Source organism: Toxorhynchites rutilus, chromosome 3 (genome assembly GCF_029784135.1).
Source record: "Toxorhynchites rutilus septentrionalis strain SRP chromosome 3, ASM2978413v1, whole genome shotgun sequence".
NCBI lineage: Eukaryota > Metazoa > Arthropoda > Insecta > Diptera > Culicidae > Toxorhynchites > Toxorhynchites rutilus.
The window spans coordinates 174,536,146-174,552,342 of record NC_073746.1 but is presented as its reverse complement, the minus strand read 5'-3'; the positions used below and the strand labels follow the sequence as shown (position 1 = coordinate 174,552,342).

The following is a 16,197-nucleotide window of genomic DNA, read 5'->3' as shown; positions in this document are numbered from 1 at the left end:
CTATTCGCACTGTGTGAAAAATTAAAATGTATATACAATAGCATCTATCCAATTCTTTAGCTTCTTCTTCTTCTTCTTCTTCTTTGTTTTTAAGAGGCTTTAAACTTTGCAGTTCATTCGCCTATTTCTTCAGCTCTAACTCCTTTCTAATAACTTTGAGATACTAACGGAGTGCTGTCTTCGTGATAACCATAGGACGAGGCTCCGGCGTCGTACCAGTCGAACACGTTTCGAGCGTTGTAGCAGGACGCTGCATCAAGTCCAAACAAAGTTGGGGTCGTAGGGGTTAGTAGGATACGAGTATTTTGAGACAGAAGACAAAACATTCGCTTGAATCATTTTATTCCTTGAAACAATGTCTCATTCATAACTCTGACTCCATTTAATCTGTTCAGATATGTAATCACCAAGATTTATTTTAGCAAAATAGTCTCTCTCACTTCTTACAAACTAATCTATCATTTTTCATACGATTCATAAAAACATCTTCAATAAATACTATAAATATAGTTCCTATAAATATTTTTTCACAGTTTTTATTTATCAATACAGATATAATCATAGCGGAAAAAGGTATTTTCTTGAATAGTTGTGCTTCTTTTTCATTTTACTCATTTTAACATTTATTGCTGAGGCGTTTCAAACGCTCTTTCAAGGAACCTGCCTTCAGTTTTCCTTGCGACGATTGCTTGGAGTTGCTGGACACGTTTGGTGGTGGCCGTTTCGTTTTCTTTAATCTGTAATAAATAGAGCGTATAAATTATGTTTTTTTTTTCCAAGATCACAAGACATTTACAGTTCGTTGGATAGATTCAGAATCTCTTTCTTGAATATATTTTTGAAATCATGGGAGAAAGGCGTCCACAGCTCGAAAAACAATTCCGGCTTGCATTCCTCCAAGGCGCCCGATTTAGGAATAAATTTGTAGAAAATCATCGTTTTGATGAATATCTCCCTACATTCGTCCAGCTTGCGGTATTGTTTCTCTATTCGCTTTATTGCCACCCCAATGAAGGCATCCATTTTTTCTTTAAACGTAAGAATACTGTTTTCCGCAGATTCCGCTATCACTTTTTCCGTTATTCGGCGACATTCTGTGGAATTGAAATTAAAAATGAATGTGAATATCAATTTACATGTTTTACGTATGGACGGATTTCGCACCAACTCATCTATGGGCATGACCCTCTCAGAACTTAATGAAACTTTCTGGGCCTATTTAATTTTACCTATTTAAGCAATTTGGTATATTTAGTTTTCCGAAAAAATATCTAGACTAAGATGTGAAAAGGGCCAAATATTTTTGACCATTTTTTTAATTTTTTTTTTCATCGAAAATGGTCCTACAAAAAAGTGATGTATGGAAGAGCTTTAGGAAAATAATTGAATTTTCAGAGAAAAATACTGAACTTTTTTTTTTTGGAATTTCTACACTGGAAAAATCAATTTTAAAAACTAAAAGTCGATTTTCTCAAAATAGTCATCTCAGATTTTGATGAAATGGTAGATAAATGGTCGATAAAAATGTACCCTACAACTTTTTCATACATTGCAACTTGTGCATATATAAGACAAAAAATATTTTCTAAAAAAAACTTTTTCAATATTTTTTTGAAATTAAGTTTTTTCAGTGCAGAAAGCCAACCCAAAATAAAAAATAATAATAATAAAAATGTTGAATGAGTGTTTTAGAGGTCTTTATTTCAAACCAAATGTAATATAACTAATGAATTTTTTTGACATTAAATTCATTTTTAATTCATCTGATTTTATACGATGTACATGTTAACTTATACACAATCATCATATCTTTCATATTTTTGGTTTTTATCTAACGTTCTGAATATTTTGGGATCATCTACTGAATTTGGAAACCTTTTAGCTGCGATTTATTTTCATCAACAGGAATAAAGCAATCAAATTTTTGTGTTCCCGATATTGTTTTCGCGTGATTGAATAGTTCCTCAAGTTCACTTGCCTTTTTTATATGCTGTTCTTTGGATACGTAACAGAAATTCAACTTTGTGATACATTTGTCATTTTGTTTAACTGCCCAATCATAAAGCTCTATGCTGTTTGGGTTGTGTTTCCAAATCATCAATTCATCAATTTTGAAATCAATCGATGAATTTGTGCCTTATTTTGTTGATAAAGTAGACGAATTGATAGAGCATGACTTTATTTACAAACAGCAGTCTGTTTTTTTTGCGAAATTAAAAAAAATCTTTGATGCAAGAAAAGCAATAGTAATTTGTGATTTTTCGAGAGAATTATTCATTTATAATTCATAATGCGGCACAGAGTTATCACTGGAATAACTCGCAAGCAACTATTCACCCATTTGAAATATACTACGAAAAAGATAGTAAACTAGAAAACGTAAGCTTTATAGTTATTTCAGAAGTTTTAACACACTACACTGCGGCTGTGCAGTTGTTTATAGAAAAATTGATGGAAATTGTCAGAAAAATAATCAATTTTACTAAAATGGCTTTCATGTCCGCTCCATCGGCAGCACACTACAAAAACAGAAAAAAATTCACCAGTCTGTGTAATTTCAAAAAAGTTTACGGACTAGAAGCAGAATGGCATTTCATTGCCACCTCCCACGGGAAAGGACCTTTTGATGCAATAGGAGGGACTCTAAAACGAATGGCAAAGAGGGCCAGTCTTGCCCAAGATTACGGAAACACAATCCAAACAGCACTAGAGCTTTATGATTGGGCAGTTAAACAAAATGACGAAATTGAATTTCTGTTACGTATCCAAAGAACAGCATACAAAAAAGGCATGTTAGCTTGAGGAACCATTCAATCACGCGAAAACAATATCGGGAATACAAAAATTTGATTGCTTTATTCCTGTTGATGAAAATAAAATCGCAGCTTAAAGTTTTCAAATTCAGTAGATGATCCCAAAATCTTCAAAATGTTAGATAAAAAGAAAAAAATAGGAAAGATATGATGATTGTATCTCTTAAAATATATGTTAAAATTGTATAAGCACAGATGAACAAAAATGAATTTAATTTAAAAAAATGTCATACGTTTTATTACCTTTGATTTGAAATAAAGACATCTTATTATTATTATTATGAGTTATGGCACTTCTCAGCATTGAGCTGGAATATTCACCTACCCCCCGGGCTTCTTAAATGCCAAAGGGGGATTAGGCTCTGTGGTATCTTTTTTTTTCTCTTTGTAATAGTGTCTGCACAATCATCGTGTTCTAATTATGGTGATTCAGGAACCGTCGCACTATGTTACACGTTCCAAGAATCACCGCTTTCTGCATAACCGCAAGCTGCTCTGTTACTTGCAGCTCCTCCAATGACTGCGTGAGAGAGTGTGGAACTAAACCAGTAGCAGAGATCACTACTGGTATAATACGGATGCCTTTCAAATGCCACATTTGTTTTAGTTCTTCTGCCAAGTCGTGATACTTGGTTATCTTGGCAGCAAACGTAGATTGTAGATTGTGGTCTAACGGTATTGCAATGTCTATTATCAGCACTTCTTTCTTATTTTTATCGTAGACCACAATATCAGGGCGATTAGCTGGTATTCGGACATCCGTAATAATCTCGCGATCCCAGTACAACTTGTAGCAGCTATTTTCCAAAACCGGATCCGGAATATACTTGTAGTAGGGTACCAACTGATTTACCAAGTTGCGTTTTGATGCTAGCTGTTGATGAACAATCTTGGCAACCGAGTTGTGACGATTGAGATAAGCTGATTCGGCTAGCGCTCCACAGCCGGCTATGACGTGTTCAATCGTCTCTCCTACTTTATTGCACTTTCTGCAACAGTGAACAACGTTTTCGTGCAAGATGTACTTCCGGTAGTTTTTAGTCGCTATTATCCGGTCCTGGATGGCTACCATAAACCCTTCTGTTTCAGAAAAGAGTTCACCTCGCACTAGCCACGATCTCGATAATACTTTGTCGATATGCGCTTGCTCTAAACGATGGGGGTGTGTCCCATGAAGTTCCTTTTGCTTCCATGATGTTATTTTTTCTTCTATGGTCTGCAAATTGCAGCTAAGTTCGTACTGCTCCTGCGCCAGATGCAGGGCACTGAATCCACGGTCCGCTTCACAGACAGCGCGATAGATATCGTGACGGGTCTGACTTTCCACGAAGTAACTCCGCAACTGCTGGATCTGGGAACTGCAAAGCGCTCTAATGTCACACCTCTTCCTCCTTCAACACGTGGCAAGGTGAATCTTTCTATGGACGACTTTGGATGGTGCATACGGTGCTTTGTGAACGTCACTCTCATTGCTCTTTCTATTGTTTCTAAATCGGTTTTCGTCCACTTCAGCACCCCGAAACTGTACGCGAGTAAAGGAACGGCAAACGTATTGACGGCTTTGATTTTTTTGCCGCCGCAGAGGTTTGTTTTCAAAACCTGGTTGATTCTGATCAAGAATTGTTCCTGGAGTTTCTACTTGATTTTTGTGTGACAAATCCCTTTCAATTGCAGAAATCCCAGGTACTTATAGGATTCGCCTTCCACCAAATCTTGAATCACTCCACTCTCGTTAATGCGGAATCCTTCAGTCTCCACCAATCGTCCACGGTGGAGCTGTACTGCCTTACACTTTTCGATTCCGAGTTCCATCCGCACATCGGAACTAAAGTCGCTAACACACTGTAGAAGACTATGTAGCGCTTCTGTTGATTCCGCAAACAGTTTCAAGTCGTCCATATAGAAGGTATGGTTTATTGTCGTTGTTCTGTTGATATGGTAGCCATGGCTGCTTCGGTTGAGTGCTCTGCTCAAGGGGTTCATCGCAAGGCAAAACCACAAAGGACTGAATGTGTCACCTTGGAATATTCCCCTGCGAATATTGAGAGTTCTGGATCTCAACATAGTTGTTCCGTCGGTGATACTAAGCGAGGTGCTCCAATTTACCATTGCGTGTTCCATAAACCTGATGACGCCATCATGTATCTTGTACATTTTTAGTACCTTTATCAGGTACGTATGCGGTACTGAGTCGTATGCTTTTTTATAGTCAATGTACGCCATACTCAGGTTCCTTCTGTTTCGGCTTGCTTGTCCGACGATGACTGCATCGATAACGACTTGATCTTTGCAGCCCCGCGTGTTCTGTTTACAGCCTTTCTGTTCTTCTGTTAATATTTCGTTAACATCGCAATGGTTTTGTATCTTTTTATTAATCACCGACGTAAGTAGCTTGTACAGGCTCGTTAGACATGTTATTGGCCTGTACTTCGCCGCATTCGCTGTGTCTTGATCCTTTGGCATCAGATGAGTAATTCCCCTGGTCACGAACTCCGGTGTTGTTTGGGGATTTTCTAATACCTTATTGAAGCACTCTGCCATTCGCCCATGAGTTGAAGAAAACTTTTTGTACCAGAAATTGTGCACGAAATCTGGTCCTGGCGCAGCCCAATTCCTGGAATATCGAATGGCTTCGTTGATATCATGGGCGGTTACCATAACGGCAGGCATTGCTTCAAGTCCGTTTCCATATTCCTCTTCTTCTGCCAGCCACATCCTGTTACTTCGGTGTTGAATAGGGTTCTCCCATAAGCCTGACCAAAACTGGGTAACTTCGTCAATCTCAGGAAGACCACCATCGTAATTATTGCGTTTCTTTTTGATGCGGCTGTAGAACTCCCTTTCGTTCATACTGAACATACGATTATCCGCATGCCTTTTCGTACATTCCGTATAACGTCTTAACCTTTTTGATAGAGCACTCAACCGTTGTACATGGGTGTCGAGGATCTCAATGATGCGGTTTTCATTAAGATCAGAGAGCTCTGCCGGCTTCACAATTTCAGCAACTCCACGAATCAGCTTTCGCGATCGACTTCCCCTCTTGTACTGCGTTAGTCGACCGATTTTTACTCGGAGCGTTTAGATACGACCTTCCAGGCGTCTCATCCAAGCAGGTTTCGGTTTTTTGGAGAGTACGCGGTTCTGTCTATCGTCTTGGTGAAAGGTGCGCATTCCTAACGTCCGTACAACAGCTACAGTTCCACAATAAACGATAAATTGCAGCTCCTCTAGATTCTCTACCACTTCCAGGTACACAGGTAGAACTTCCTGGTCGAGTACTTGGACGGCACTCGTTAGTCGGTGGGAATACTGCAACTTCGGAATCTTGTGTCGGGTTAAGGGGTCCGTTCCGTAAAACTGGGTCACTGCTGCATCCATGTGGAAAGCCAATTCGTTCTTTAGTTGACCTTGTTGTTGATCCTCTGCCGGCTCTTGTCCTCTAGGCTCATCCACTGGATCCGGTGGTGGTGCAATAGATTCGCGCCTTTCACTAGCGAACGATGCACTAAACCTAGCAGAGCTCCTTCTCGACATATCGCTCGATCTTCCACTCTCTCTACGCAGTTCTCGTTGCACTTCCAACTTGATGGCCTCTATTTCAGCCGGGGACAGCATGTTGTGTGACAAAATCGCTCGTCTCCGTGTGTAGAGCTTATTCCGATCTAGTTGGCCGGCAAATCGTGGGAACTGCTCGTTGAACATTTCCAGCATTCTTGGTCTGCCGGACATGTCCGTCTCCAATCTTGTGCAGACATAATAGCAACGAATCACGAATTCATTCATCTCTCTCGTCCACATGATTCGTTGCCGTTGGCGGCCTGTCAATGTGAGCGACTGACGTCGTCCAATCGCAGCATCATTTGCAGGTGCAGCATTGCCATTGTGATTTCTTGTGCTGCGGGTTCTGTTTAGCGTTCGGTTTACGGGCTGAGCCCGATGACTAGGGGTCCGCTCTTGCACCAATTCCTCTAGCCGCTGGCCGCTCGCATGTACGCCCGTTCCAGGACCAGCTCCAGTCCGGGGGCCCTCCTCAGGCGATCGCATTACTATAATTCTCCGATTTCTCAATTGCATTATTGGTAGTTTTCCTTTTCCCGGGAAAACACGGGTTGGCACAGGTTGCTTCTTAGAGTCCTCAACCTGCCTGAAGGACGGTATCTCAGCCGTTCCTAACCTGGAATACAGACGCTGTTGTGGGCCGCTCCTAACATGGAGAACAGACGCTACACTAGTCCCCCTTCCCTGTTTGCATACGACCCAAGGTCCCACCGGGGTTGGTTATCCGATCTTTCCAAGGGTTGCTCGCATCTCAGCTAGTACCTCGTGAAGGTAGGGATCGGAGTTCCTGGGCAGAGGCTGAAGGTCGCAATGGGAACTATGAGACACGTGCACCAGGCTTAACTAACCAATTATTATTATTATTTTTATTTTGGGTTGGCTTTCTGCACTGAAAAAATAAATAAACTTAATTTCAATAAAATATTGAAAAAGCTTCTGTTAGAAAATTTTTTTTTGTCTTAAATATGCACAAGTTGCAATGTATGAAAGAGTTGTAGGGCACATAAAGGGTGAACACGAAATTATTGCGACACATTCAACAGGGCATAACTTTTTTACCATTGGGTAAAAATCAACCAAATTTTGCACACCTTCTCATTGATGTGTATTGTCTACATGCTGTCAAACTCGAAGTCGTATTTTTCGATTCAACGAAAATGGAGGTGAACCAACGCGAGTCGAGAGAACAAATTCTTTCCAAACACCTGGAATTTCCTGACCTGTCGCACCGGCAGTTGGGAAAAATGTTGAACATTCACCATTCAACCGTCTCCAGAGTGTTGAAGCGGTTCCAGGAGCGGTTGACGTTGGACCACGGCAAAGGAGCTGGAAGAAAACCGGGACCGGAGAACAAAACGATGGAGGGAAAGGTGAAGCGGATGATTAAAGCAAATCCCAACGTCTCAAGCCGTGATTTGGCTAAAAAGATCGGAATGTCGCAGAGCTACGTCCAGAATGCAATAAGAGAGCTGGACTACATACATACAAGGTACAAAACTTCCCAAACCGCGATGAGCGGCAACAATCGACGGTTAAAACTCGGGCACGGAAGCTCTACGAGAAGATGCTGACAAAATATGGCTGCTGTGTGATGGACGACTATATATTAGGCTGTCAAAAAAGTCCTGCGGTATTTTTTTTGAATTTTCATTTGTTCATAAAATTAGTTACAATCATCTGTTTTAAGTCAAATATGAGCCGTTTTGTTCGATGACTTGTTCCCAACGAGATGCCAACTTCATAATACCCCTGTTATAGAAGCTTGCTTCCTAATTGGCAAAAAACTCGGATAGCCAATTTTCACAGGCCTCTTTTGTGGCTAACTTCTGACTACCTAGCTCGTTCGCCATTGACAAAAACAGGTAGTAGTCACTTGGTGCAAGGTCTGGACTATACGGCGGATGCAAAAGAACCTCCCATCCGAGCTCCCGGAGCTGGCCTGGCGTTGTCCTGATGGAAGACAATGCGGCCTCTGTTTATCAAAGATGACCTCTTCTTCATGAGTGCTACCTTCAAGCGGTCCAGTTGTTGGCAGTACAGGTCCGAATTGAGCGTTTGGCCATAGGGAAGCAGCTCATAATAGATTATTCCTTGACAATCCCACCAAACACACAGCAGAACCTTCCTGGCCGTTAATGAGGGCTTGGCCACCGTCTGAGCCGCTTCAGCGGGCTTCGACCACGACCGTTTGCGCTTCACGTTGTCGTAAGTGACCCACTTTTCATCGCCAGTCACCATCCGCTTCAGAAACGGGTCGATTTTGTTGCGATTCAGCAGCGATTCACATGCGTCGATACGGTCAAAGATGTTTTTTTGCGTCAACGTGTGTGGCAACCATACATCGAGCTTCTTTGTGAATCCAAGCTTCTTCAAATGGTTAATAACGGTTTGATGACTTATCTCCAGCTCTTGGCCGATGCTACGGCTGCTACTATGCCGGTCTTTCTAGGCTAATTCAGCGATTTTGTCGCAATTTTCGACGATAGGCCTTCCGGAGCGTGGCGCATCTTCGACGACCTCTACACCAGAACGAAAAAGTTGAAACCATCGTTGTGCGGTGGAAATGGAAACAGTATCGGGTCCATAAACTGCACAAATTTTATTGGCAGCTTGAGATGCATTTTTGCCTTTGTCATAGTAGTACTGTAAAATATGTCGGATTTTCTCTTTATTCTGCTCCATATTTGCGACACTATAACTCACGAACGCTTAACCAAACAAAACATTTTCAAGGACTATATTATAGCGCAATGAATACAACTAGAACTACGCGCTTACAACGACACCTCGCGGAAATACCGCAGGACTTTTTTGACAGCCTAATGAAAGCCGATTTTAAGCAAATTCCGGGGTTGGAGTTTTTCACCGGCAAGAGCAAGTTCGATGTGGACGACAAATTTAAGAAGAAGAAAATGTCGAGATTTGGCATCAGGCCACTATTCTAAAAGTGTCCTGCAGTGGTATGAGGCCAATTCTGTCTATTTTGTTCCAAAGGACATGAACCCGCCAAACTGTCCGGAGCGGCGCCCGGTGGAGCAGTACTGGGCAATAATGAAGCGGGAACTTCGGAAGGGCAAGAAGACAGTCAAAGACGAGAAGGACATGTTAAGAAAATGGAAAAAAAACCTGAGAAACTGGTACCGGATGACACTGGTACCGGATGACACACTGACTTTGACGGAGGGCATCAAGCGAAAATGCGTTCAATTTTACACTCAAGGCTCCATCGATTAACTTTTCTTTTGATTTTTGAAGTAAATATATGTATAAAACTACCCTAAAATTTTGGTTTGATTCTAAACATTATAAGAAAATTGGCATGACATTTTCGGTGTCGCAATAATTTCGTGTTCGCCCTTTATTTATCTACCATTTGTCTACCAATTCATCGAAATCTGAGATGACCATTTTAAGAAAATCGACTTTTAGTTTTTAAAATCGATTTTTTTCAGTGTAGGATTTCAAAAAGTATGTTTTACTGAAAATTCAATAATTTTCCTAAACTCTTCCATAGATCACTTTTTTGTAGGACTTTTTCGAGTAAAACGAAATTATAAAAAAATGGTCAAAAATATTTGGCCCTTTCCATAATTTTCGGAAAACTAAGTATGCTAAGTTGCTTAATTGGGTAAGGTCTTTACGCCCAGAAAGTTTCATTGAGTTCTGAGAGTTGTCGAGTTGGTGCGAAATCCGTCTATGTTGATGTGTAAATACAAGAAGAAATCTCACCATCCGTTTTAGATTTGAGCATATTCAGTTGCGTCTTGCAATCGTCGAAATCGACAAGCACAGCTCGATCCAAATCTCCTGGATCTGGGACTGGAATTTCAATTTCATGCAACATTGTGCCATTTTTCCGACATTGGCTGATGTAGGTTTTAATGATGAAGTGCAGGAGAGTGATATTATTATCTTTTGATTTAACGTCCTTCAGTTTACCAAGAATTTCCAATCCAAAACCATCCGCTTGCCCTCGAGTTCGATTGCCTCCATTCATGTAGTTTCCGAGGGTTAGGATGATCGAGAAGAGATGCTTGAGTTGCTCACTTTCGATCAGAAACTCACACGTGTGTTTCACTGTTTCAAGTTTTCTGGTAACCGAAATGTAATGTTCGTCGAATTCCGCTTGGAATACTATGCAGGATATTCGTTCAGAAAATGAAGATATGTTGGAGATACGTAGCAAGAATTGCTCTGGAGGATCCAACGGTATATTACCCTCGGCACATTCCCTAATCTGCGAAAGTTCTTCGTCGGTTGCTTTGATTTCCTGAATTTTTTGGAGCGCTTCCAGGCTCACGACAGATGTATCACAATGGTAGATAGCCGATTCGATTTCGTAGAAATCAACATGCAGACTCTTGGCGAATATACCAACATTTTGGGATCTCTTGCTGTCCAACACTTTGATTGTTTTCTCAGGTTTTTCGATTTTTTCTTTGACTTTGGGAACTACGACCTGACGCGAAAACAGCTCAGTGAATTCTTCGATGTTGTCTAGGCTCATTTCTTCCAACTCTTGCCAGAGTGCAGGTTTCAGTTCTTCTGGCTGTTCGCCAGCGGAATCCGTTTCTGTTACTGGGCTTATCTTCGGTGCCACTATCCGCGTCCAGTAGAGTGGCTTCATTGGTTTTGGAGGGTTTACGGCAGTCTTACGAAGCGCTGGAAAGGGTTCATTCTCAGTTTGTTAACAATGTTGGTTTTTATTTATAGTAACAATGAGGGTGATTAAGGCTGTACAGTTGAAGGTGAAAAACGCGCAAAGAGCAGTTTCGCTGTCTGTTGTTTGCTTCAATGTTAAAACATTATGTACACAAGACAGAAACTGTTGTTACAGTTTCTTCGTCAGTTTAGCCTGTTCTACCATACACCACGCAGAGGGAAGTTTAATAAGAGCATCAATATTTTAGGAATGTTTGGTTCCAAATAATTAATAATAAAATTTACCCGACTATAATAATTGTTAGTGATCTTCTCACTCAATATAAACTAGCTCTAGAAAGATTTATAGATTTTGAAAAAAAAGAAATACTACACTACTTAGTGCTAAGAATGTGTCAAACGGCTTCAGAAGTAGGATTGTAGGAAGGGACAATTCAGTAGTGATAAGAAATAAAATGAAAGTGTACAATTTATGATATCCTATCTTGAAAAACTAATGCACATAGTGCAGTTTGTGGTCTTTTGGAATTATAATGCTAATGCTAAAATCGGGAGAAGGTATTTACGACAAAATCATTCGATATTTATTTTATTATTACCGGTACTTACTGAGGGATCTAATGGGTGTAGTCAAACTTATAACCTATATCCAGGAGTGATATTGCCCCGTATTATCTACCTCAAAATTGAACAAAAAGCCGGCACCAACTTATGACGAAAGCCACTTTGACGAATTGTAGATTGTCTCGAGAAGACATGAAATAATGAAGTGGCTTTAGAAAATAAAAAAAAATCCTTTTTCTTAAATTATTTCTACTTTACTGTGCGAGCAAGATTTACGTCAGTCAGCAGATATCATGACTGAAAATTCACGTGTTATCTTCGAGTTTCATATAAATCCAGTGTATTAGAATAAAACAGAAAATAGTTTCCTCGTCGATTTGAGAAACTTAAAAATTCAATACAGGCTTTCAGAAATACTTCGACTAGATAACTATTTTGAATTGGGTATTAATTATATTGAGTTTCTATCACGTTTGGGAGTTTTAGTACATATCATCGGAATATCCAAACTAAACTCCGCCTGCGAACGACGGATCTCTGTAGTAACATGTCCGAAAAGAAACTATTGAACGCCAGGGCAGTGGGTCCGAAGCCTAAAAAAAGGAGGATGGTTGTAATAGCTGTTATCCATGGTTATTATAGAAAAAAAGTAATGGATAAACCCCTAAGCCAAGGTGTTACGCGACCCGTGCTGAGGGTTGAATGGTAGGGGGGGTTTCATCAAATACCCTGTCTATAACGGAGCCTGTGAGGCACCGGGGCGCCCTCCACAGTATTTTCCGCCCTTACTGCATTAGGCGGGTCACTGATGTAGCTGACCTTCTTTACCGCGCAACTCGTGGGACTCACATGAACAATCCTAACAAGCTTTTCGGGTTCCGGCAGCCTCTCTCTGCATAATGGAGACGAACAAAATGCTGGACAGAATAAAGTTTATTCAGGTGAACCTTCATCACGCCAAGGGAGCAAGCAGCATCCTAAGCAGAAAGTTCATTCACGAAACTTTGGATGTGGCTCTTATTCAAGAGCCTTCGTTCTATAATTCTAGGTTTCGAGGAATCTCTACACAAAAATCTCTACGACAGCACACAAACTGCACCAAGAGCAACAATTCTTATACGGGATAACATTAGGTAGGTACCGATTACAGAATTTATCAACCGTGACATCGTGGCAATACAATTGGAGGCTCCAACGATCTGAGAGAAAACCGTTATCATCGTCGCTTCGGCTTATTTCCCAGGAGACAACGTTGAAGTTCCTCCATTTGAAGTTGCTACGCTGATACAACACTGTAAATTAAATAACAAACAATTCATCATAGGATGTGACGTCAATGGTCACCATACGGTCTGGGGCAGTGGCGACATCAATGTCAGAGGTGAATATTTGCTTGAATATTTAATGTCAAATTATACAGGGTTTTCCATTTCGGGATTCCGAAAGTATACAGCCCTGCGCTGACAACCGTTTGACATAGCTGTCAACCAAAGCGTCATATCGTTAGTTGAATGTCTGCCATTTTACAATATGGATCGTTTTAGCATCGCACAACGTGTTAATTTTGTTAAATTATACTATAAAAATGATGAAAAACCGGCAAATGTTTTTCGAGCATTACGGACGGATTTTGGTCGTCATGGACGGCCTACAGAGCACACAATCGCTGATGTAGTGCGTAAATTCAAACAAACTGGATCCGTAGCGGATATTGTGAAACCTGTGCATCATCGAAATGTGTGTTCGGCCGAAAATATTGCTGCTGTTGCTGCCAGTGTGGAGGATGACCCGAATGTTTCGATTCCACGGCGTGCTCATCAATTGGGCTTGTCAAACACATCATTGTGGCGAATTTTGCATTTGGACTTTGGATAATTTCGCGTTTTGGTGATGCCAATTGGCCGTCCAGATCATGCGGTTTGAACCCGCTAGACTTTTTTGTGGGGTTATGCGAAAGACCGTGTCTATGCCAACTCTCCGCAAACTCTTGAACATTTGAAAGACAACATTCGTGAGGTTATGACCGAGATACCGCCCCATATGTGCCGAAAAGTCATCGAAAATTACCTGTTCCGGATCAAGGTGTGCGAGGAAGCCCTAGGTGGACATTTGAATGATGTTGTATTTCACACATAATGGCATAACCAAACTTTATTTGAAATAAAAGTTTCATCGAAATTAGAATTCTAAGTGTGTTTTATTTCAATTTACTTTCGGAATTTAAATTTGGAAAACCCTGTATTAACATTTGTAACCAAGGAAACGACCCAACATTTGTCAACTCTATTAGACAAGAAGTTCTTGATCTAACACTCTGCAGTTCTAAACTATCGGATAAGATAAAAAATTGGCATGTGTCAAATGAAGAATCTCTATCTGATCATAAACATATAATGTTCAATTAAAATTCTGGTGATCTTTTGATCGAACAATTCAGAGATTCGAGAAAAACAAATTGGGATAGTTATCATTCCAAATTTCAGGAGAAAATTTTAATATCAGTGAAAAGTATTTCTTCCACTGAACAGCTTGAAATAGTTTCATCAGAATTTGAAACCAATATTAAATCCACCTTCGAAGAAAACTGTCCACTGAAGCAAAAAACATCAAGTATCTTGCATCTTGGTGGAACAAAAAACTTGAAACGCTTGGAAAATTGTCTAGAAAACTTTTCAACAAAGCAAAAATTACCTCTGATTGGACAGATTACAAAACCTGTCTAACAGAATATAACAAAGAAATCCGTAAATCTGAGAGAAGGGATTGGAAGTTCACCTGTGAACAGGCAGAAAGTTTACCTGTTGTAGCAAGACTTCATAAAGCCCTTTCTAAGGATCATATCAACGGACTTGGTAGTCTGAAAACAGGAAATGGTCAATATACAACCGATTCCCAGGAAACACTTAGTATCGTGATAGAAACACACTTCCCAGGCTCAATCTAACTGATTTCTGGACACGCACAGGTCTTCAACACAGCTCAATCTTGTCTAATCAGAGACGAAAATAGAGCTAATAAATTGGCTAGGGAGGTCTTCACGAAGTCAAGGGTTGAATGGGCAGTGGATTCCTTGAAGCCCTTTAAATCTCCTTTAAATCTTTTACCGGTGCTGTTACAAAAAAGCAAGGATATCACTGTCCCTCTTCTAACGGAGATGTTTAGAGCTAGTATGGTACTAAGATACATTCCTAGTAAATGGCGAGAAGTCCGGGTTATATTTATTCCCAAGGCTGGCAAACGTGACAGGACGACTCCCAAAGCGTATTGACCAATTAGTCTAACATCTGTCATCTTAAAAATGATGGAAAAGGTCATTGATCTCCATATCAAATCATCATATTTGAACAGGAGACCATTGAACAAATTTCAATTTGCCTACCAAGCAAATAAATCAATTGAAACAGCGCTTCGCACGTTAATTTCAAAAATAGAGAAGTCTTTTGATGCTAAAGAAATCTCGCTTACAGCTTTTCTTGATAATGAGGGAGCATTTGACAATGCATCCTACAACTCTATAAATAAAGCTATGAAAAAATATAGTTTTGACATGTGCATCTCCAACTGGATACATGCCATGCTAACCAACCGACTAATAACAGCTAAATTAGGAGGATCTACTCTAACAACCAAACCAACTAGAGGTTGCCCTCTAAGAGGAGTTCTGTCTCCTAGTTGTCGACGATCTTCTTAATAACCTAGCTAAATTAGGATACGAAGTCATTGGTTTTACTGATGACATAATCATCTTAGTGAGGGGTAAATGTGAGTATACTATTTCCAACAGAATGCAAACAGCCCTTAACTACACACTCAAATGGTGCAAATTGGAAGGACTTAGTGTTAATCCTTCAAAAACAGTCATAATTCCATTTACCAGAAAAAGAAAGTATAAGATTCCACCTCTTAGATTGGGAGGTGTACAATTGGAGCTTTCAAAACGAACCGAATAACGGAATAACGAACGTCTGGCATTCTTCTCAATAACTGGAGCAATGCCTAGCGCACCTTCCAAAGCCCTAGATGCTCTTTTAAACCTTCTACCCTTGCACCAATATGTGCAACTTGAAGCGGAAAAAGGTGCTTATAGGCTGAAACGTATAAAATTTTTTCTAGAAGGAGATCTCACAGGGCATTTACAAATCCTGAAAGATTTTCAACTGAACACTATAGTAAGCATGAATGAAGACTGGATGGATACAAAGACTAACTTCAGTGTTCCCTTCAAAGTGATTGAATTCAATCGCAACGAATGGAAAGAAGGTGGTCCCAAAACTCGTCCAGGATCACTCGTGTTTTATACCGATGGATCTAAAATCGGTAAATCTACGGGAGCTGGTATTACTGGACCAGGAATTGACATGTCATGTCAATTTCAATGGGACAGTGGCCTACAGTTTTTCAAGCAGAAATACAAGCTATTATAACATAATCTAACAGTGGCCAGGTACCCAGTATAGGCTAACGAAGTTAACCTATACTGGGTGCCTGGTCACTGCGGTATAGAATGTAATGAAAAAATCGATCTCTTAGCAAGATATGGATCTTCAACTAAATTCGTCGGGCCTGAGCCATTTTGTGGAATATCTACATCATGCAT

General features: G+C 40.3%; 1 protein-coding gene across 4 annotated transcripts in view; it reads right to left on the bottom strand.

The window, feature by feature from the left end:
- Nucleotides 1-331: 331 nt before the first annotated feature.
- The window catches only part of LOC129775564 (protein cappuccino), a 64,417-nt gene continuing 48,551 nt past the window's right edge, over nucleotides 332-16,197 (bottom strand). For 2 of the 4 annotated variants that reach the window (XM_055780440.1, XM_055780438.1), the window contains exons 7-9: nucleotides 10,104-11,036; nucleotides 797-1,094; nucleotides 332-737 (exon numbers count right to left, since the gene is read on the bottom strand). In XM_055780440.1, coding sequence (XP_055636415.1) covers nucleotides 617-737; nucleotides 797-1,094; nucleotides 10,104-11,036 — 1,352 coding nt within the window. In that variant the 3' untranslated portion in view covers nucleotides 332-616. The remainder of the gene's footprint in view (nucleotides 738-796; nucleotides 1,095-10,103; nucleotides 11,037-16,197) is intronic. The other 2 variants (XM_055780439.1, XM_055780441.1) reach the window with 1 other exon arrangement.